This window comes from Bubalus kerabau, chromosome 16 (assembly GCF_029407905.1).
Source record: "Bubalus kerabau isolate K-KA32 ecotype Philippines breed swamp buffalo chromosome 16, PCC_UOA_SB_1v2, whole genome shotgun sequence".
NCBI classification, from domain to species: Eukaryota; Metazoa; Chordata; class Mammalia; order Artiodactyla; family Bovidae; genus Bubalus; species Bubalus kerabau.
The window spans coordinates 66689893-66711234 of record NC_073639.1 but is presented as its reverse complement, the minus strand read 5'-3'; the positions used below and the strand labels follow the sequence as shown (position 1 = coordinate 66711234).

Genomic DNA, 21342 nt, shown 5'->3' with positions numbered 1-21342 from the left:
TATTTAGTTTCCTCCTTGTCCTGTTTTCAGTGCAGCCTGGGCCATTCTTCCACGTTTTTCTCTTTGGCTGAGAACACGTCCCACTCTGTAGCAGCCATATTTCCCCCTCCCTTCCTTAAATTCTGCTTCTCTGAAGATCCCCCATTCTCCGAAGAACCACCCTCTGGCCACCCCCCCACCTCCTTCCCCACCTCCTTCTCTGATCCCTTTTTGGGGGAACACCAGTGCATTTTTGCAAAGGCTTTTTCTGGGCCCCCTGTTTCTCTCCTAGGTATCCAGGTCAGTTTATCTACTTGCGTGACCTGTTTTATCACTTGAATGCTGGTGATGCCTAAATTTATATTTCCACCCCTGATGTGGATTCTATTGTCCAGATTCTTCCGGTCTGCAAGCCAGCAAAGATCTAACTCATTTCCTTCTCACTCTCTTCGCTGCCTCAGTCTATTGTCTGCTCTGTTTTTGTCCCCTCCCTTCTCTTGACCTGGGTTAAACTGTTTCTGCAACATTTTACAGTTTAGAAAACATGTTTATGTGCTCCATCATCATTGATGATTCTGACAGAAGCCCTTTGGGGTAAGCGGTGGTTTCCCCATTTTACAAATGAGGAAGCTAAACTGCAGCTCAGGGCACAGAGGAAGTGGACACTCCCAAGTGTCACCGCAGATAATGTTGCGAGAGTTTGGTCCCAGGTCTTCGAGCGCCCCAGCTGGTTCTCTTTTTGGTTCTTCAGTGCTGGAAGCCTGAAGGCAGGGATGGGAAGTCACAGGTTGCATGTGGCCTGCAGACCCGTGTCACTCGGCCTTCATGGTATTTAAATATATTCAGAATTAGACACCAGCATTGAAAGTATCAGGAGATGGCACCTCAAAACCCATAGGCTATTTTTTTTTTTTTTTTGAAAACTCAAAAGTTGGCAACACTGGATGCCCATCCTCTGTGGCACCCGTGGGTTGAACTTGACAGCTCGGCTCTCACAGCGGCTTTCTCTGTTGCCTGCAGCAGGCCTGCTTTGAAAAGTTCTAAAAGTGCTCTCTCTTTTAAAGATTTTATTTATTTATTTCTGACTGCCCTGAGTTTTTGTTGCTGCTCTTGGTCTTCGTCTAGTCGCGGTGGCGTCTCTCGTTGCAGAGCTTGGGCTCTAACATGCATGCTTCAGTAGCTGCAGCTCACGGGCTCAGTTGCCCTGTGGCATGTGGGATCTTCCCTAGACCAGGGATCAAACCTGTGTCCCCTACATTGGCAGGCAGATTCTGAACCACTCGACCACCAGGGAAGTCCCTAAAAATGCTCTCTTCCTGCCCTCCATTTATGGCAAACACGCAGTTGCCAAATCTAGGGGATTTCTTGAACTCCATTCTGTGACTTAGATTTGACTTCTCACCACTCCAAGCGCTTAGCTCTGCCTGGGGTCTGGACCCTTGTCTATGTGGCAGAAAATAACCCCCTGACCTGTCCGTCTCCTTTCTCTCTCTTTAAGGTCTCAGTTGCAGGCACTTTTTTAGTAAAGTTTTTTTTTCTTTCCAGTTAAAACTAGCCAACCTCTTGACCCTCCCACTTTAATGTAACTTCACAAATCTGTGCCCATTGGGCTTTTCCTCTTGTGTTTCCCCCTCTGCCCTGTAGACCCCTCGAAGACAGGGATCTCACCTGCCGTTCAAGTGTCCCTAACCTCCAAATGTGGCTTGGTTCTTTCTGTGGTTGCCTAATGAGTTTTTTTTTTTTAAGTTTTTGTTGTTGTTGTTATGTGAGCCATTTTTAAAGTCTTCATTGAATTTGTTGCAGTATTGCTTCTGTTTTATGTTTTGGTCGTTTGGCCACGAAGCACGTGGGATCTTAGCCCCCCGACCAGGCTGCCTGCCTGCGAACCCACGCTGCCTGCCCTAGAAGGCAAAACCCTCCTTAATCACTGGACCACCAGGGAAGTCCCACCCTATTAAGTATTTAACGATGGTCGATGATGAAATGGGTTTGAGCTGCGGACCCCCACTAAGACACTGATCCCCCATCGAAACACTGCCTCCGCTGGAGAATCAGCGTGAAGCCCTCTGGGTTTCAAGCAGGTGGGGAGGCCACCCGGAGCCCCAGGGCAGAATGCAGGGTCCCCCATCAGCCTCTCGTCTCCCTGCTCTGTATCCATGCTGCCATTGCCAACTGCGTGACCTGGACAGGTCACCTGATACCCTGAGTGTCAGTCCCCTTATCTGTGAAACAGGTGCATTTCCTGAAATGCGGTAAGGTGCTCAATAAATGGTAACGATGGTTCTTTTTCATCCATGGAATAGTCTAGTCGTGGGTCACAGGGGCAGGGCGGGGTTCAGCTTTCTCTGTCACTTTTCCGCCTGCTTTCACAGCCTGCTGCCGGTGTCCGCTGTGGCCTTGGAGGTGGCATTCAGAGCCCTGGACGGCCATTCAGCCAGGGCCTGGAGGAGGAACCCTGAGTTCTGTTAGCCCCCTTGGCAATGTGAGTGGAGGACCGGCCGTGGCCCTGTGGGGTGACTAATGCACGTTTGGGGCTCTGCAAATGAAATGGTCACTCCTAGTGCTGGTGGCGTTGAGTTGGGTTTGGTTATATGACGTCTCACTTCCCCGAGCCTCTTTGGTGGCTTTGAGAAGGAAGCGGTGGTGAGGAGGTTGTTTGGTGGCTTGGTTTATCCTGATTGCTCGTGTAAGGCGAAAATTTGAGAGCCGCTCTGAGGTCAGCCCTGGGCTTCTCCTGGAACTTGCGGGCCGTACGCTGGCCAAGGCAGGCCATGAAAGATGCTCAGTAGCATCTACAAAGCCTCCCACGATGGGTCCAGGCCAGGGAGGCTCCTAGTAGCAGTAGAACAGGAGAGTTTCTGGGCTGGAAACTGTGGCTTTTGTCAGTGGAGTGGGCTTAGTTCCCGGGCTGCACCCTGCCTGCCTTTCTACCCTTTTAGGGGCAGTTGATATATTGGATGAGCACTGGGCCCCCCTCATTTGGGGTGCGGAGCGGCTCAGAGAGTCCTGGACAGGCTTTTTCCTTGCCCTCTGTTTCCAGGAACATTCCTCCTCTTCGGGTGGAAATGGGCGTGTCCCACACAGCCTGTACTTGGTCTCCTCCGGATTCACTGTGTGTCCCATGGACTCCCAGCCCTGCTGCCCAGCCTGGGAGGGTTCTCAGCATGGTTGAGCTGCAGGACAGCCGAATCAGGCTGGCCCCTCTGGGGCGGGTGTGAAGGAAGAGCAACCACAGCATCTGGAAAACGACCCTCGTGCCTCGGGGACATGACCTGGTCCCCCCCCCCCCTCCCCGCCCCTGGCTCACTTGGTCACCTGCTGCTCATCTTGGAAAGTCTTCTGTCCCCACAAGTGGACCTGTAGTTTTCTCACCATCTGGCGGAGCGCCAGCCTAGCTACATCTTGGGGGCGAGAGAGCTGCTGAGCTCGGTGGCCTTGCTTCCTCCCCGTCTCAACCCCTCAGGTGGTTTCTTCTGATGTGTCTTGAACTTTCAAGAGTCCTCACCCCTGCTTTGTCTGGAGAGCTACACCAGAAGTTTTTTTTTTTTGGGCCTGGTGTGCTGACGCCACAAGCAAGCTGGGGGTCACCTGGAGGTGGTTGTCACGCTCCCTGTGATCCCTTGTGGTCAGCTGTCCCTAAACATCCTGTTTGCACCCTTAGTGCGGCGGGAACACCGGCCTGGAACCAGCTGTTATCTGTTTGCCTGACCTCGGGCAGAGGCGTGGGCCCAGGGGTGCCACAGCTCGTCTGCCTCTGGGGGACCCTGGGCTGTGTGGTCCAGGGCTGTTGGTGGCATTGCTGGTAGCAGCTCCTTTCCTCGTCACCAGCTTGGGCTTTGTCCTAGCTCTGCCCTTGCTCTTCTCGCTGCTTCTACTGCCTGTGAAAGTTTTTCTTCCAAATATTCTGCTGGGTGTGACCAGTGGCCACTCCCTTCCCTGTGGTTCTGGGCCGATTCAGTCTTCGTTAGATTCCTACACTTGTAGAGTGGAAGGGGCCTTCGGATGTCACCCACACCCGTGTTGGGGTTTTCTGCCCATTACTTCTTCCATCGGAGCTGCTCACTTTGTTTATATATTGAGCTTCCATTGGAGGCTGCAATCGCAAAAGGGGTTTTGTGGTTTTTGAAAATAAGAACATAAAAACATTGGAAAATGACTTATGAGTTTCAGCCCACCTGTTTTACAGAGTGACAGGCTGAAGTTCTCCAAGGAGAAAGCACTTGCCTAGGACACTTAGTAGCAGAACAAGCCTGTGTTTTTGTTTTTGTTTTTCCCTCTCTCTCTAGCCCTTTTTTTGGGGTGTATCTGGGGTCCTAGTCTTCTTTCTAGAACCACACACTTGCCACAGTGTGGCCTCAGGCCTTGTTTTATTCTAGAGATCTTTCTAATGTCATTATGTGTCTGATACTGTTACTTGTAAAAGTTCTTGTGTCAGAGGAGATACATACTTATTGTAAAACAAAAAAAGAGGAAGGTACAGAAGTGAAAGTCCTTCCTTCCTCCCCCTCCAGGGATAACTTGTTAACGGTTTGGTGTGTATCTTACCCACCCATGTTGTATATATTTATAAATATATAGGCATGCATGTAATATACATATTCATTTTTTTTTAAAAGCCCAGGTGAAAATCACATAACATAAAATTAACCACTTTAAGGTCTACAATTCAATGGTATTTAGTACATTTAGTACAAGTTGGAGAAGGTGATGGCACCCCACTCCGAAACTCTTGCCTGGAAAATCCCGTGGACGGAGGAGCCTGGAAGACTGCAGTCCATGGGGTCGCTGAGGGTCGGACACGACTGAGTGACTTCATTTTCACTTTTCACTTTCATGCATTGGAGAAGGAAATGGCAACCCACTCCAGTGTTCTTGCCTGGAGAATCCCAGGGACGGGGGAGCCTGGTGGGCTGCCATCTATGGGGTCGCACAGAATTGGACACGACTGAAGCGACTTAGCAGCAGCAATACAAGTTGTGTAGCCATTGCCTCTGTTCAGTTCAGAACATTTTCATTATCACCAAAGGAGTGCCTGTACCTTTTTTTTTTTTTTTAATTTATTTATTTGACTGCGCCGTCTTAGTTGCGGCATGTGGGATCTAGTTCCCTGACTAGGGATCAAACCTGAGCCCCCTGCATCTCTGGAGCATGGAGTCTTAGCCGCTGGACCACCAGGGAAGTCCTTTGGGTTATTTTCCAGTTAGAGAGTTGAATTCTCCAGCTATGATTGTGGATTTATCTTTTTTTTTTTCTTTTCATTTCTGTCAATTTTAGCTTCATCTAGTTTGAAGCTCAGTTATTGGATGTATGTGTGTTTAAGACTATTAAATGTTCATGACAAATTGACCTTTTATCATCACGGAGGGTCTTTATTTCTAATAATATTCCTGTCTGGAAGTCCATGTTGTCTGGTATTAACGGAACCACTCCAACTTTCTTGATATTAGTATGAGTGTGGTATCTTTTCCCTGATCATTTTATACTTGTCAAACTGGTAGGAACTGTTTTATCTGTGTCTTTTTATTTAAAGTGTTTCTTATAAAAATCCTATTTCAAATCTTGCATTTTTATCCAATCTGACAATCTCTACTTTTTAATTGTAAGCGTATAGACCTTCTAACATTTAAAGTAATTATTTGCATGATTGGGTGTAAGTCCGCGATCTTGCCACTTGTTTTGTGTTTCTGCCATTTGTTCTTGTTTTTTTTTTTTTTAATGTTTGTTTATTTTTTAAATTTTTGGCTGTGCTGGGTCTTTGTTGCTGCGTGGGCTTTTCTCTAGTTGCAGCAAGCAGGGGCTCGCTCTCTATTTGCGATTCTTGAGCTGCTCGTTGCAGTGGCTTCTTGTTGCTGAGCACGGGCTCCAGGTCTTGTGGGCTTCAGTAGTTGTGGCTCTTGGGCTCTAGAGTGCAGGCTCAATATTCGTGGTGCACGGGCTTAAGTGCCCTGCGGCATGTGGAATCTTCCCGGATCAGGGATCGACCTCCTGTCTCCTGCATCCGGAGGTGGATTCTTTCCCACTGAGCCACTTGGGAAGTCCCTCTACTATTTTTCTGAATTCTTTCTTCTTTTCTTGCCTCCTTTTGGATTTGTTGAGTATATTAAGTTCAAAGAAATTAACAAAAATGTTTGCAAAACCTTATCTTTTTCCTCTCCCCTCTCTTTCAGTTTCTCTTCCAAAAACCTGTCGTCTTTTCTCTTTTGCTGGCAAGTTGCCCCCGCCTGCCAGGCTTCCCTTTGCATCACTAATCCTTGCGTGCTTTTTTGGCTGTCTCATCTGTGCTGGGTGGTGATAATCAATGATGCTATCAGCTGCCCCAGCTACAGAGCCCCATGGCTGGTGTTGCTAACACATTCCAGTGGCTCAGGGTTCAGAAAATCAGCACATTCCAGCTCCTGTCTCCTCCTGCCTCCTCTGTTGCCCGGGAAGAGGTGTGACAGACAGGAGCAGGTCTGCAGGACACTGAGGCTGCGGTCCTCCCTGTTCCTCCCCGCCCTCCTCCTCCTCCCCCGCCCTCCAGCGCTAAGTGAAAGTGCCCACCCGCCCCAGGGCCGAGCTGCCCCGGGGACCAGCTTCCCCCCAGGCCAGCTGCCTCGCTTCCGCCGGCCAGCCCCCACTCCCGACTTGCCCTCCTCCACCCACAGAGGAAGCCAGACTGGCCGCACAGTGAGTTGAAGCCTTAAGTACCCACCAGGGGCTGCTGTGCTCAGGCCACAGAGTCCTGTGCGGTGCTCCTTTGATTTTCTTTTTTTTTTTTTTTCTTTAAAGGGCAGGAGCGGTGCCGGTTTGGGAGGGGTAGTGGTAACTAGATCCCAGTAGAGGGCGATTTCCTGGGATGGAAGAGGAGGAAGGGCTGGGGCCCTGCTGCCTGTGCAGGCCACCCTCCCCCACCCCACATTGTGCTTGGTGGGTTGTGAGTGCTCACCAAAGCCAGGAGTGGCATGGACTGCGGGGTGAGCAGGTCTTGGTGATGGACGGGCTTGGGATGGCTCTGCTGGAGGCAAGGAAGTAAAGATGGATGGAGACAGCCTGCCTGCCCTCGATAAACTGGGAAACTGTCACAGACTGGTGGGACTGAGGCACTCCGGCCGACAGTTTCTGCCAGTTTGATGCGTGCTCCTGTAGGGGATGTGCACTGTGCTTTGGGAGCTCAAAGGAGAGGGGCTTGGAATTCTATGCCGGGGATGTAGTCATGGAGGGCTTCTTGGAGGAAATGGTACCCTAAACTGACTCTTTGATGTGGTTTATTTATTTACTTATTTTATATTTCTTTAAAAAAATTATTTCATCATTCTCATTGCTGTTTTTATTTTTTGGCTGTGCCATGTGGCATGTGGGATCTTAGTTCCCCAACCAGAGATCGAACTGGTGCCCCCTGCACTGGAAGCACAGAGTCCTAACCATTGGACCATCGTGGAAGTCCCTAATGTGTGTTTTTTTTAACTGGAGTCTTGACTTTTAGAAAAGCCCCAAGCTTTCATCGTTTATATAAATCACAAGGATTTCTATAATAAGATATGGGAATCTCTTACAGAAGTGCTGTAAAACTTGTTCCTTGTGGGGTACCCATCCCTGAATAAGTGTTGTTTTTTCTCAACAGCGTCACCCATGAAGTGTATTTTGACTTTCTTTTTTAACGTTTCAAAGGAAAACGACAGACTGCCTTAACTTATGTGCGCTTCCTCATTGTAAATAGGCTTGCTTCCTGTCTGGATATTTTTGTGCCTCCGTGTTCTACTCATTAACTACTTTTGAAGTTTTAATCTATATTATTTCCACTTTATTTTGTGTACAAGGGGGAAAATGAAAAAGCTGGAATCCCCTCACCTCCCAAAATGCTTATTTTCCATACTAAGATTTGGGAAGTTCTTATAAAAGAGGCATTCCCCACCCCCACCCCACCCCACCGCCTCCCCAGCATAAAAACCATGCATTCCTTTTTGTTTAGGTAGGCAGGGCGGATCCTCTTTCTCCTCGGGTTGCAGAAGAGGAAACTGAAGTCTTGAGGAGTCTCAGGGGATTTATCGTGGTAAAGAAGACAGGAGGGTGGTCTAGGCGGCTGGTGCTGTGAGTGCAAAGGCCCAGCGGGAGGAGGCTTTGTGTGTGTGATGATGAATTCATGGGCTCTGCTTTGGCACTGCATGTCATCCCAGTTGGATCTTACAGGCTCATCAAACTCAGCCTTGAGCCACGAGGCCACCACTGACAGCCGCTAAACTTTGGTTCCTTGGTGGAACGACCTTTTTGGGTGGCCTCAGTATGGCAGTTGGAATGGGGCCAATCTCTGGGACATCCAGTCAGGTGTAGAGCCTCTGTTGGGGCAAATTCTTTCCCGGGCTCAGCCGGGGTGGAGCCCAGGGCCTGTTTTGAAGGGCTTTTCCACAGGAGCGTGGGGCCTGAGATTTCAGTGTCCCAGGCCCGCCGGCCCCAGCAGTGAGCCCATGTGCTTGTGTGACAGGAAGGACCTGGTTCCTGTGATAACACGCCGGATCTGGCCCCTCTTCCGGAAGGGAGCCATTGGAGGGATGGAGCTGGCTCTTATTTGGATCCCAGGGCTGGACTTGGGCCCTGGGGAGCAGGGCAAGGGAGGGGTGAGCACCCCGAGAATTCCCCAAGCCAGCTGCATGCAGTGCACGGCCTCCCCACACCCGGCCAGAGCACACAGACGTGCCCGTTCCCAAACCTCTGCTTCCTGGGCCCCGGAGACATTCAGAGGCAGCTTGGCCAGGGGAAAAGAAAGACCTGGGGCTCGGTAGCCCCGTGGCTCTGCCTGTCCTAGGTCGTCACCTGTCCCCGTCACCCTGACCCTCCTGTGCGCCTTCCTCCCCACGGCCCTGCCCTCACCCCCCCCACCTACCCTGTCTCATCTGGTGGATGGCCCGTCCGCCTGCAGGAAACAAATGTGGGAGGCAGCCTGTCCTCTTTCCTCACAGCCGCTCAGTTACCAGGTCGCCTGGATTTCGCATACTTTTATTTAGAGCATTGAGGCTCCCGGCCGCCTCGGGTGCACCTCGCCTCTCTCGGGGCTCCCCTGCACACGCTGATGTACCAGTACAAGCCTGGTCCTGGTCGATCCCCCTGCCCTGCCGTCTGCCCTGGTACGTCCAGACTCCACAGCACCTCCTGCTCCCCTCTCTCCCCAAGCTGGGACTTGCGCACTGAGCTCCGGCCCCCTCTGTCTGCCTGGCTGCGTCTCACCTCTGCCTCTGTTCCTCCCTGTGCCTGGGAAGGAAAAACCCCTGCTCCTTCCCCTTGGCTCCGGTTATGACGGTCTCCCACTCAGTGCTCTGTGGGGACAGACGCTGTCATGTTTTGGCCGTGCCCCCCAGCATGCAGAACCTTAGCTCCCCGACCAGGGATCGAACCTGCACCCCCTGCAGTGGAAGCACGGAGTCTGAACCGCTGGACCAGCAGGCAAGTCCCCAGGCACTGTACTTCCGTCACCTCTGTGCCCAGCGTGGTGTTTCTAGACACTTGTCAGGGCCACCAGAGGTGAAGGTGAGGCAGCTCCCAGGGAGAGGGATGGAAGGACAGGAGGAGGTGTGTTCTGGGGAACCCCCCTCCCACCCCTGTGATACTAGAGGCTGTTTTCAGACCCAGTCTACAGATGTGGGGACTGAGCTCAAAGAGGTGCGGTGCCAGCAAGTGACAGAGCCAGGACTTAACGACTGGAGCTGTTCAGCTACAAAACTCACACTGCATTCTTGTGGCAAACTCACGTACTTGCTGAGGCCGGTGGGTGTTATGAATGAGTGGAGTAGGCCCAAGAGGATGGGTGCTGGATTCCAAGAGACAGCCAGTGGCGGCCCTGTAGAAAAGTAGACGTGAGCTGCTAGCTCTTGTGACCCCTCCCCGGAAGCCAGACATTTTGGCTTTCATGTGAAACCTCTCAGTTTCTTAAGGCTAACTCAGATTTCTTTAAAGAGCACAAACAGGGACTTCCCTGGTGGTCCAGTGTTTGGAGCTTTGTATTTCCTCCGCAGGCAGCACGGGTTCAGTCCCTGCTCAGGGCACTGAGATCCCACAGTGGAAGAAAAAAAGCACAAAAAAGCACAAACACATCCAGGGCCTTGTGTGGCCGGCTGCAGCCTGCATGCCTCAGGCCGGTGGTCTCTGCCATGTTCTCTGTTGCCTCATTGAACCTGCGCCCACCTTCCCCTGGTCCTCTTGCCTCTAGAGTTTTCTCCAGAAGGAGAAGAATCAGAGATCCTGACTTAAAAGACCTGTTGCAAGATTATCTGGGCCAACCCTTAGCCATTTATGTTTCCTGTTTCACCAAAAAGATAGGTAGGTGCAGACAAGTAAGGCCCTGTGAAATCAGAGTCTGCGCTCCCCGGCTGGAGCCGCTGGACTCAGCCCTGCCGCCCCACCTGCAGCGGCCATGGGCACCTCCTCCCGCCTGCCACTGTCTGCCACCACACACGGAGCTGCCGGTGGCGCTTAGGAGGGCACCGGCCCTGGGATCTTGCCTCAGAGGACCCGGATGTCGGGCGAGGGCGCCAGGGCTGCGCTCTGAGCCTGACTGTTGAAGTTTGTGTCTTCCACGTGGAAACAGGCGTCCTTATTCACAGCCAGTGACAGCTGACTCCTCTCATCCCAGCTCCTGTCTCAGCTGGGTGTGGGGTGGGACAGCGGAGTGGGGTCAGGCACCCCTTCGACTTATAGGCAACCCCCCACCTCACCCCGATTTCCTGCCAGGGAGGGTTTCCAAAGAGGAAGACGTCACAGTTCAGGGTACAGTAGGAAGGGTGGATGTGGACAGAGTTGCACTTCTTTTTTTTGCGTGTGTGTAATTTTTCTTTTTTTATTGAGGTATGGTTGCTTTACAGCGTTTCAGGTATATAGCAAAGTGATTTAGTTATATATTCTTTTTCAGGTTCATTTCCATTATAGGTTATTACAAGATACTGGACATAGTTCCCCTGTACCATACAGTGTGTGCTCAGTCGGTCAGTCGTGTCCGTCTCTTTGCGACCCTACGGACTGTAGGCTGCCAGGCTCCACTGTCCATGGGATTTCCCAGGCAAGAATACTGGAGTGGGTAGCTATTCCCTTTTCCAGGGGGTCCTTTTTAATCCCTTTTATATTATAGCGGTGTGGATCTGTTCACCCCAGACTTATCCCTCCCCCGCTTTCTCCTCTGGTAACCATGCGGAGACCCGCGTTTTTGAAAAGGAGAAATAGGTGGTGGTAAAGAGGGAAGGAGCGGCTGTGCTTGATCAGCGCGCCGCCTTCCTGGGTGACCACTTCTTTTCTGGATGCAGTGGCAGGCAGGAGGAGAGGCAGCAGCCTCAGCTGGCAGTTCTGTCCAGATCGAAGGTTGCCTAGTTGACCACAGGGCTCCCCAGTTTCCCGTGTAGTTGTTCAGGGGCAGAGGCACAGCAGTTCTTGTCCTGTGCATTCTCAGCAAGTTTAGACCAGCCTCGTCCAGGGCAGCTGTATGTGGCCAACGCCGCCCCCCCAACACACACACACACACACACACACGCAGTGCACAGCACCCGACTGGGCTGAGTGCACAATGAGAGATCCAGTGGTCCTGGCTTGGGCTGCCCCCTGCTCCGCCTTGGGTGGTCCCTCTCCTTGGCCCCCTCAGGATCAGAAAGCATTCTCTGTAAACCGCAGAACCTAGCATCCTGTGGAATGAATGATAGAAATGGTCTCCCTGAACCATCACCCCCAAAAGAGACAGTCTCTAACTTCCAAACAAAATTCTGGAAAACTCTGGCGTGAGGACATTTGGGGCCTTCCTGCGTGATGTTTCAGGGCGTTACAGTTGGCGCCTGCTCTTGTCACCTCTCCTGGCTCTGCTGGGTTGGGTTCCCAGAGCCCCAGATGTCTCCTCCACTAAAATCCAAACCAGGGCTGAGATGGATCCTCCCCACCATTCATCTTCTGATGTCACCAGCTGGGCATGATCGAGGGAGGCCAGCCTTGCCAAGCCAAGCAGAGCCCTGGGACCCTGTTTCATGATCTCTGGGGCACAGATGTCCCTGATCAATTCTCCCGTGAGACCTGTCATCTGCTTGGCTCCCTGCCTCCGCTCTGGGGTTTCTTGCTGGCGGACTACAGGGTCTTCTCGCCCGTCCTCCTCCTCTGTTCCTTGATGCCCCTACATGTGAGCCCTTCCAGCGAGACCGACAGTCCACAGGGGTCCCTCCCTCCCTGAGAAGGACCCTCAGCAAAGTCTTTGCCTCCTTTTTCACTCTCGTGGTTTTGCAGTGTGACTCTGGTTAGGCAACACCGTGCGGACCGCAGCCTCCATCCGCTCCCTCCCCGTCCAGGAAGAGGCTGGTTTCCCAGCGCGGAGAGTGGGCAAGGATCTGGGCTTCCAGAGAAATCTGCCCTGTCCTCGGGGCCGTGGCTGAAGGCATCTCTCCTCTGTAGATCAGCGATGCCAGAGGGACTGGGACAAGACCGGGGGCTCCTCCCTTCCTAGGGAGGTGCCAACAGGCAGTCAGCTGGCCCGAGAATTTTGTCTTGCCCCAGACCAAGTAGATGGCTTTCAAACTGGTGAGACTGTTGGAAAATCAGGGCTGGATGGCATAGATACTTCTAGGGAAACGAAAGTGTCATTGAGGTCACCTGGGGGCCAGTTGGCCCTGGCTCTTTCTTGGCCCATCTGCCCCTTCGTCTTTGCTCTTGATTTTCTCAGATAGTGGTTCCAACTGTGCTCTGCAGCATCACACCCTCCAGATGACACTCATGGCAGATAAGGATCACGAGCTGCCCATCCTTCTTCTGGAGGGTGCTGCCTGGGGTTCCGAGCCCCTCCCAGCCCTTTCTCGCCCTCAAGAAATCATGTTGGGACACCTGTGCGTGGGGCCAACGGTCGCGAACCCGCTGCCAGTGTATTCTCAAAAAGTAACAGCAAGAAAGTAGAAAGTGTCCGCGATCTGTGATCCTGAGCTACGGACAGTTGGTGGCACGCCTCGGCTGATTGATCCCACATTACGCGCGAGATTCTTTGTCCCTCTTTCAGTTGGCTGTTTGGTGACTTCAGAGGAGCCCTGCCTGCCTACCTGTCTCCCGATGATTCTCCTGCTTCCTCTCCCTGCTTCTGGTGGAGGCTGGGGAGCCTCTGATCTCTCTGAGCCCCGGGCCCCTCCCTCTGTCCAGATGAGAAGAGGGTGGAGGTCAGCGCCCGCCCCGGGGGTAGCCCCGTCTTGGGTCATGATGTTCCAGTGGGCTAGTGGGTATGGCACGGTGGTGGTGGTGGGGGGAACACTCTTGCAAGTAGACACCCCCCCCAGCCCCCAGGCAACAAGTTAGAACAGGGTGCTCCCTGTGCCACACCGAGGGGCTCACCTGTAGCTCAGGAGCCTGCTCCAGGAGGGAGAGACAAGAAGGGAGGCCCAGAGCACAGGCTCCCAGCAGGGGTGGGGGTGGAGGGGCACCTCAGTGGCCAGGCTTCTTGGATGGCTTCAGGGGCACTGGAGACGGGCGCTTCGGAGAGTGGTTACAGGCAGAAGGAGGGACAGCTGACTGTGCTGTTCCCCTCCTGGTGGGGTGTTACAGAAAGGGTGAGCTCTGTGGCCAGGCAGAGCTGTCCCCGAGGGGGTGGTGACTCCGCCAGGCCGCCTGCTGTACTCCTCAGATGTCTCCGAGCCTCCTTGTCCCGCTCCGTAAAATGGGGGCAGCGTCCTCTGTCCGTGCCTGGGGGCAGCCCTGGCTTTGGGTTCCCTCGGGGCACTCGGCAGGGCTTTGAGCCTTGGTGGCAGGGGAAGGGGCCGCCCTGCCCTGGGCTCCTCCAGTTGTCCCAGTTCCAGGTTCAAAGTCACAGGGCTTTCAGCCGGCAGCAGCCTGGGGGCGGGGCCGCGAAGCTCTGAAGCTTCTCCCCTGGGACCTCTGTCCTTGCCCGGGAGTGAGTCGGAGGCTCCTGGGCTCAGCTGATGTTCTCTGAGGAGGACTTGGAATGAACCCGAGGCACGGAGGGATGAGGTCAGTGGTTTTGCTCGGCAAGGAGGCCCAAGTCAGTGACAGACCTGTCACAGCTCCCGGGATTCCTGGCCACAGTCTCCGGCTCCGCCTCGTCCCCTCCCGTCCGTCCTCAGGGCAGGGCCGCGGGTTTCTTTGCTGAGTGTCTCCTCCTGTCCCAGCGGGGGTTTCTTTCCTGAGTGTCTCCTCCTGTCCTAGCGGGATGCCCAGGAGGTTCTCCCCCTGCGGGTGGCTTTCGTATACTGATTGATTTCATTGATTCCTTACCCTGCACTCTGTGAGGTGTCTGAGCAACTAAAACCCAGAATTGCCACTGGGAGCAGGCTGAGAGCGCTGTGGATTTGAACGTGCCCCTCCGCTGCCCCTCTGTACTTGGAGGCCCATTCTGTCCACTGAGCCACACTGCCATGTGGGCTGGGATGCCAGGAGAGGGCTTCAGAGAGCTGTGTGGTCAGCAGCCCAGCTCCCAGCACCCCATGGGCAACCATGTCTATGGTTTGGACAGGATGACTCCGCGGGCTGCTTAAATGTCTCCTGAGCCCTCCACCACGAGCACGTGCAGAAGGGTGCTTTGACACCTCAGTTTTTAATCTCATGGTCCATCGGCATCAGACTCTGGAAGAGTAGCCTTTTCTAGCAGTTTAATTTATATTTTGATTGCACAGGGTCTTCACTGCTGTGTGCACAGGCTTTCTCTGGTTGCGTGAGTGGGGACAGCTCTTGGTTGCGGTGCGTGGGCTTCTTGTGGCAGTGGCGTCTCTTGTTGCGGAGCACGGGCTCTGGGCACATGGGCTTCAGTAGTTGCAGCACATGGGCTCAGTAATCGTGGCACGAGGGCTGAGTTGCTCCGAGGCACATGGAATCTTCTCGGCTCAGGGATTGAACCCATGTCCTCTGCATCAGCAGGCAGATTCCTATCCACTGTACAGTGGTCCTTTAATTCAAGGCAGTGGTCTCAGTTTCTTGCTCCTGAGTCAGTTTGATCCTGAGAAGGTGTTCTGGGTTTTCCCCCAGCTGGCTCCTGTACCCCTGGCCTCCACGTGCCCCCTGGGGGTATGGACATCCCTGTGGGTGGTGGCGGTGGGGGTATATGTTCAGTATTGTGAATAAAGGCACACGGATGGGGAGAGGGAAGAGGGGGCCCAGTTTGGCTGCAGAGGCAGGTGGCGGTGAGCAGGCCGAGGAGGAGGTAAAGGCTGATCGGGACTGTATTCTAAGAGGCTCAAGGCCAGAATGCCAGCCCTGGGGGTTCCGATCTCGCCCTGCAGGCAGAGAGGGTCATCGTGGCTGGGCACCGTGAGTCCCCCTTGCTTAATACACAGTCACCACCCAAGAGGCTCACGAAGGGCCATGTGCTGTGGATCTGCGGAGCAGAAAGGTTCCTGCCCTCAGAGGGCGAGCCGTCTAGTGGATGCATACGCAAGGGTGGGATTATCAAGAAGTTCACATGCTGGCCTCTTCTGCAAGGGTTAGAGTCAGGGAATGCAGGGCAGGGGGTGCAGGGTGAGTTCAAGAAAGGGCTGAGCATGGATTTGGTTGCCAGTCTTAAGTGATTGGCTTCCTGTGATAAAAAGAAAGGGAGGCAAGTAAAGGGAGGAGGGGGGCTTCCCTAGTGGTCCAGTGATTAAGAATCTGCCTTCCAATGCAGGAGGCGTGGGTTCGATCCCTGGTCAGGGAACTACGATCCTACATGCCCTGAGTTGCAGTCAAAAAGTGGGGGGAAAAAAAAGGGGGAGAGGCCCAGTGAAGGAAGAACTGATGGTACTTGGTAGTGACATGTGGGGAGCTGGGAAAGGACCTGCAGGCTATCACAGGTGCTACAGGAGAACAGGGAAAGCTGGGAAGTGGCCCAGCTTCCAGAGATGGGGAAGCAGGGACCTGTGCTGGGGGCTACCGTGAGCCGTGTTTGTCAGTCAGAACTTGACTGGCCTAGAGTGGGTAACTAGTGCTACGAAATCCACAAACATCGGGAAAAGACTGCAGCTCGTTCCTGGAACACAGGCAAACTTTTGAACTTTCTGTTTGGGTCTCTGTAGGGCGGATGACTCACTGCAGAGCCCCTCCTAACCTCTGTTGATGATCAGCAGGGGTGGGAGGCCCCAGAGCCGCCCTGCTCTGCAGCAGCCCGACTTGCCTCGAAGAGCCCAGATTGCAGGGGTGGATGGCCTGGCTGTGAAATAGCTGAGAAAAACCCTGGCCTCTGAGCTTCCAGGGTCCGAGGCTGTCTGTCTCACTAGTTGTGTGTAAATCCACATGTCACCCTTTGAAGAAATCACGGGGTGGGCCTGGAGTCGGACCCTAGATGTGACTTTAGAAAAGTCCAGAGTCCCCGGGGCACCTGAGGAGGTGGATGAAATCTGACCAATGAAATGTGTCCACGGGGTTGGGCCCCTCTGGGGGAGGGCGGGGCCAGCTGATGCTGGACCCAGAGATGAGTTATTTACAACAGAAACGAGACTTGGCCATCCAGGCAGCCTGGACCTGCTGCTGTGCCCGTTGTGGGTGGTGGAGATGTGCAGTGTGTACCTGGGTGGCCTCGCCACCTGTTGCTACTCAGCCTGCTGGAGCCCCCTCAGATGGGGAAGCATGGTGGCCCCCCCAGGGCTGGGTCCCTGGGGGGTGCCCTGCTTGGGTGCCTGGTGCAGACGGGGCCTGGCTCGGTTGGCTTCTGCCTGGAGCTTGGGGTGGCCCCTGGATTTGCCTTTGTGCCTTTATTCTCTCGTGTCTCTGATTACCTGTGCTCGGTGACCTTGGGTGCCACCCAGGCACCCAGCTGAGAGTCGGCCTGCTTGCTGGCGCACTCTCGTTGTATCAGTCTCTGCAAGGAAGGGCAGGCGGGAAACTGTCCTCCGAGGCAGGTGGAAAGCCCAGGGAAGAGCGGCCTTCTCCACAGGGCCGCCACCCACCTCTCGGGGCAGCGGCCTGGAAGACTCCGGCCTACGCCCAGCGTTTCCTGTGTGTCACCCCCAGCCCACACTTCCTGCAGGGCCCAGAGGAAAATGGCAGTTCCTGTTGAGTGAGGCATGAGTCAGCGGAGGGGAGCGGTGGCTGAGTCTTCTTAACCTCCAGGCACAGCTATTAAATATTTAAACGACACTCCAGTATTGATCGTTTCTCCTCCTGGCCCCTTAGGGAGCACAGTTTCCCTGTCTGGGATTCAGATAATAGCAGTATCTTGGATTTAGACAAACTCTGAAGAACTCCAGGAAAGTTCTCTATAAATCTCACCCGAGATTATATCGTCTCCTCCTCCTCAGAGCTTGCAATCTGGCGTGGGAGCCAATTGGGTCTGCTTATTTTAGGCCGACTCAGTGACGGGTACCTGGCAGGCTGGGTCCACTGCTTTCTCTGGCTCACGGCTCCTTCTCCATCTTCTTCCTCCTCACCGTCCCGCTGTCTTTCAACCCTTCATGCTAGCTGCTGGGGATAGGGCACCCAGAGCTTAATTTCTTGGAGAGGAGGCCGTTGGTTGACAAGAACCCAGAACCCAGATCGGCAAGGGAAGGTGCCTCCGAGAGACCAAGTTCCTGGTCAGGTCCTAGCCCAGGCTTGCCGGGGCTGAGTGGTACAGAGCAGACCTGGCTGAAATGGTCGGACTGGCCCTTCCTAGTCCCAGATCTGCCTGTCCTCCCAGGACAGTTATCAGGATAAATATACCCAGCTCCCCATTCCTGGGGAGTTACTCAGCGAGCAAAAGTGCCCCGCTGCTGTGGATTAGATTACCTCTGCCCCTACTGCTCATGTGCTCGGGGCTGGGGGAGGGGAGACCCGCCCTCCAGCAGCTAGCCTTCCTAATCTGGAAGTCTCAGCAGAGGGGGCCGAGAGACCATCCCCATGGAGGGGAGCCGGCCCTGCTGTTAATGCGGCCCCTTCCTTAGGCAGGGCTGAGCCCTGCTCCCTGCTTGCATCCTGAGCTCGGGCAGCTTCTCCTCGGACCCTCGAGGTGACCAAGGCCGCCCCGGTGGTCAGCAGGGGTGGAAACCTCTCGCCCGGCGTTCTGAGCCCAGCAGGGTGGGCAGGCCGGAAGGCCGGGCCTCTCCAGGTCCAGCAGGGAAGGGACTTGCTGTCTGTGTGAGAGGCTGGGTCTCACCATAAATGGCGGGGAGGGACGGCTGGCCCTGGGCCACTGGGACAGCCTGTACTGGAGCTCTCGGGGCAGGATCCACTCTACCCTCCCTCGGCTTCTCAGCTCCTAAGGAGATACCTGCCTAGGCCATGGAAGCTGAGTTAAAGTGGCTGCAGAAAGAAGGTGGGTGAGCCCAGTCTTGGAAAGATCTTGTTCCTGTTGTGGGCCCCTCCTCGGCCAGGCCTTGAGAATACAAGGTACTTCGAGGTGGGGTCTTTCTGGTGGCCAAAGGACCCCACCTCTTTTAAGTTGGCCTAGCGTTGGTGGGTGGGGCCTAGCTAGGGGGTGGTCTGTGAACTCTGGGATGCCATGATGCCCCCATGAACCTGCCTCAATATGAAGACCCGCTGGGGTGGCTTCTCCTGTCTCGACTTTGTTTTCCACCTCCCGAACGGTGCCCCTCACTGCTGATCTGAGATTGCAGCATCCTTTGCCTTCAGGAGTGGGCCAGGGTGGGGAAGCGCTTTTCTCCTTCTCATCCGGGCCTAACCATCCCTGTGGGCGGGAGCTCATTTACCGAGAGTGCGTGTGTGTGTGTGTGTGTGTGCCCGCCCACCTGCCCATCCCAGAGACTGTGCTAAAGCGGGCACTTTATATCCACTCTGTCCTGTAGTCCTTACTCCTGTGAATCAGACGGTGAAACGCCCATTGGACAGACAAGAAAACTGAGGCACAGGAGCAGTTAAGCAGCTTGGCCTGGCCGAGCAACTCGGCCATGCAGCAGAGTCTGTGTGACTCAGAACCATCCCGCCATGTGAATTCAAACATCTAGAGTCCTCAGAGCCTAGGATGGGGGGAATGACATTGTGCTGGGCTCCCCACACCCTGCCTCCACCCCCCCGCCCCCACCTTGAGGGATCAGGCTGGCCTTTTATCTCACTCTCTCTGGCGTCTGGCCAGCTCTAGGCCTCTGATCTTGATAGTCGTTATCGCATTCTAAGAAGTGGCCAAGCTTGGGTAGGAGGAAGGCAGGCTTGCGAAAGAGGCCTGGCTTGTCTTTAGACTCCAGTTGGGGGTGGAGCTGGTTAATGGCCTTTCTTTAACTTCTTACCGGGTCAGCTCAGGCCCCAGGAGCTGCAGCCTGGGGAAGAGATCCCCTATGTTGGGGGCGTCAGGGGGTCCTCCTACCCCGGAGACCCCATCCCGTCATCCCCACGTGTCTGAGCTGGTTTGGGAATGTGAGTGGCCCTGGAATGCAGGCAGACCGGCCCCTGGGTCTCCTCCCTCCCAGGGCAGAGAGCCTGGACACCTGAGTGTTAACCCCCTCAGGGCGGCAGACCCAGCGGCTCCCACTCTGTCCTGAGGATTGTGCTCAGCGGGTGGTTACTGCAGCCAGCTGGGAGAAGGGCCTGTCACCTTGGCCTGGCCCTGGTGCGCTGTGCCCACCCAGATACCTCCCTACACCTGGGCAGCTCTCAGCCGAAGCCACCACTTCTCTGAGCTGCTGCTTAGGTGCAGCCACCGGGCCCTGGAAACCAGGGCTTGTGCCTGTCTCTCTTGGGTTCCCGCGGGCTCTTGAGGCACTTTTGAGTCTCGCCTTCAAGTGATATATGTGCTTGCAGGCTTGGCACCCGGGCCCATTGTGCTCTTCCTCGCAGCCTGCTCCGTCCTGAAAGCTCAGTTAGGCGTTTCTGGCACTGAAACTTTCCCAGTGTTCCTGTGGCCGGCCAGGGGCTCCCTGGTGTTCCCCTGGCTCTAAAATTCCGTGATTGCAGCGCGGTTACCTTCGGTTACTCCCGGCTGTGGAGAGCCGACGGGCGACTGGCGCCCCCTGGCGGGCAGTGGAGGACAGTGCACACCTCTCCCAGCCAGGGCGCCGCTGGCTGGCCTTTGCCTCTGGTGGGCTGGAGACTTAGCGTTAACACCCTCCACCCACAGTGTCAAAAGGAGAGACTCAGAGACCCTGTACACATGTACCCAGAGACCCTCTCCTTGGATGGAAGTGCCAGAGCCTGAATCAGCTGGTCCTCGAGGCAAAGCGCCTGCAGAATCTGGGGTGGTTTCCTCCAGAAGGAGACTGGAAAGCCCCCGAGAGATCTCCTTCCCCAGGGTGACTGGGGCCCTCCTGGTGGCTCTGACTTGTCCCAGAGTGCTCAGGCCTGGACCCAGAAGCTTAGTGGAGTTTGAGACCTTCCTCAGCCTGAACTGCTTCAGATGCCGCCTCTGTGTGGATGAAAGGCAGCCTGCAAAGGCGTGGGAGGGAGGGTGTCTTCTCGGACACCCTCTCCGGGGCATATGTTAAGCAATCTCTGTGCCTGCCCCTAGGGGATCCAGAGCTGGCGCCAGGCAGTAACTCTAGCTGAAAACTGGGGACCCCCCCAGCCCAGACACCTTGGGGCGCTGCCTGCAGGCGGACTCCCTTGTCCCGTCCTCCACCTGCCTCCTCTGTTTATTCAGGCAAGAGAGGAGTTTGCTGAGCCTGCAAGAAGACTTTGGCCTGGCACCCTTGTGCAGCCTCTGGGGAGATAGCAGCCCCAGGAACGCAAAGTAGAGGCCAGAGAGTACCCCCCACGCCTCCTATGTTCCCCAGTCCTCCTTGAGGCACCTGTGGGGGGTTTGGTGGAATCGGCAGCCACATGCGTCCCATCCCTCAGACAGGAGTTTCGACAACGACGGGGCTCTTCTTTCTGACATCCAGACGTTTCACTTTGAGTGTTACTTTATTACTTTGCTCTTCTCTCTTCAAGGTCACCCTTTTCTTGTCCTGCCCAGATCCTACCCAGAGAGGACTTAGAAGGAGGAGTCAGCACTTGGCACCCTCACCTGGCCTCCTTGGAGGAAAATCTTTTTTTTCCTCCTGTATTTCTGAAGCAGATGACACGTGATGTTTGCAGCCCCCTCCCATGTCCTGTATCATCTGCTCTCCCATGTAAGCCTCGCACCAGTGCCGTCAGGCGGGGGCCAGGTGATCTGCCCTGTGGCCATGGGTAGGGTAGACAGAGGCGCTGGGACTGACCTCAGGTCTGGCTCGACTCCACAACCTGTGCTCTTCCGTCTCGATCCCCCAGGACTGTGCCTTCCGGCCCACAGATGTAGCTGTGTTGAAAAGAGTCTGTTTAAATCATAAACCAATCAGCCAGACTTGGAGTCAGCTCATGAACAAGGCGGGGGACGGCGTTTGGTGCAGGGGCGGCAGTGTCCCTAGCTCAGAAGCTTTGACAGGGAAGGTTCACCATCTGTCTTTGATTGAGTGGAGCCCAAGAGACCGCGTTCAGGTCCGAGTGGCGTCCCTTCGGTCAGCTCAGATGGCGCAGGCATGTGCCTCTACCTCTCTGAGCCTCAGGTTTGCCATCCGCGCT

At 54.8% G+C, this 21342-nt stretch overlaps 1 protein-coding gene across 5 annotated transcripts in view; it reads left to right on the top strand.

Annotated features, from left to right (window-relative positions):
• The window catches only part of PXN (paxillin), a 43591-nt gene that overhangs the window by 8096 nt on the left and 14153 nt on the right, over positions 1 to 21342 (top strand). The window contains exons 1-2 of one of the 5 annotated variants that reach the window (XM_055551005.1): positions 15692 to 18166; positions 20731 to 20912. The exons of 1 other annotated variant lie outside the window; for it this stretch is intronic. In XM_055551005.1, coding sequence (XP_055406980.1) covers positions 20858 to 20912 — 55 coding nt within the window. In that variant the 5' untranslated portion in view covers positions 15692 to 18166; positions 20731 to 20857. Of the gene's footprint in view, positions 1 to 15691; positions 18167 to 20730; positions 20913 to 21342 lie in introns of those variants that run through there. 3 more of the 5 variants (XM_055551007.1, XM_055551011.1, XM_055551006.1) reach the window with 3 other exon arrangements.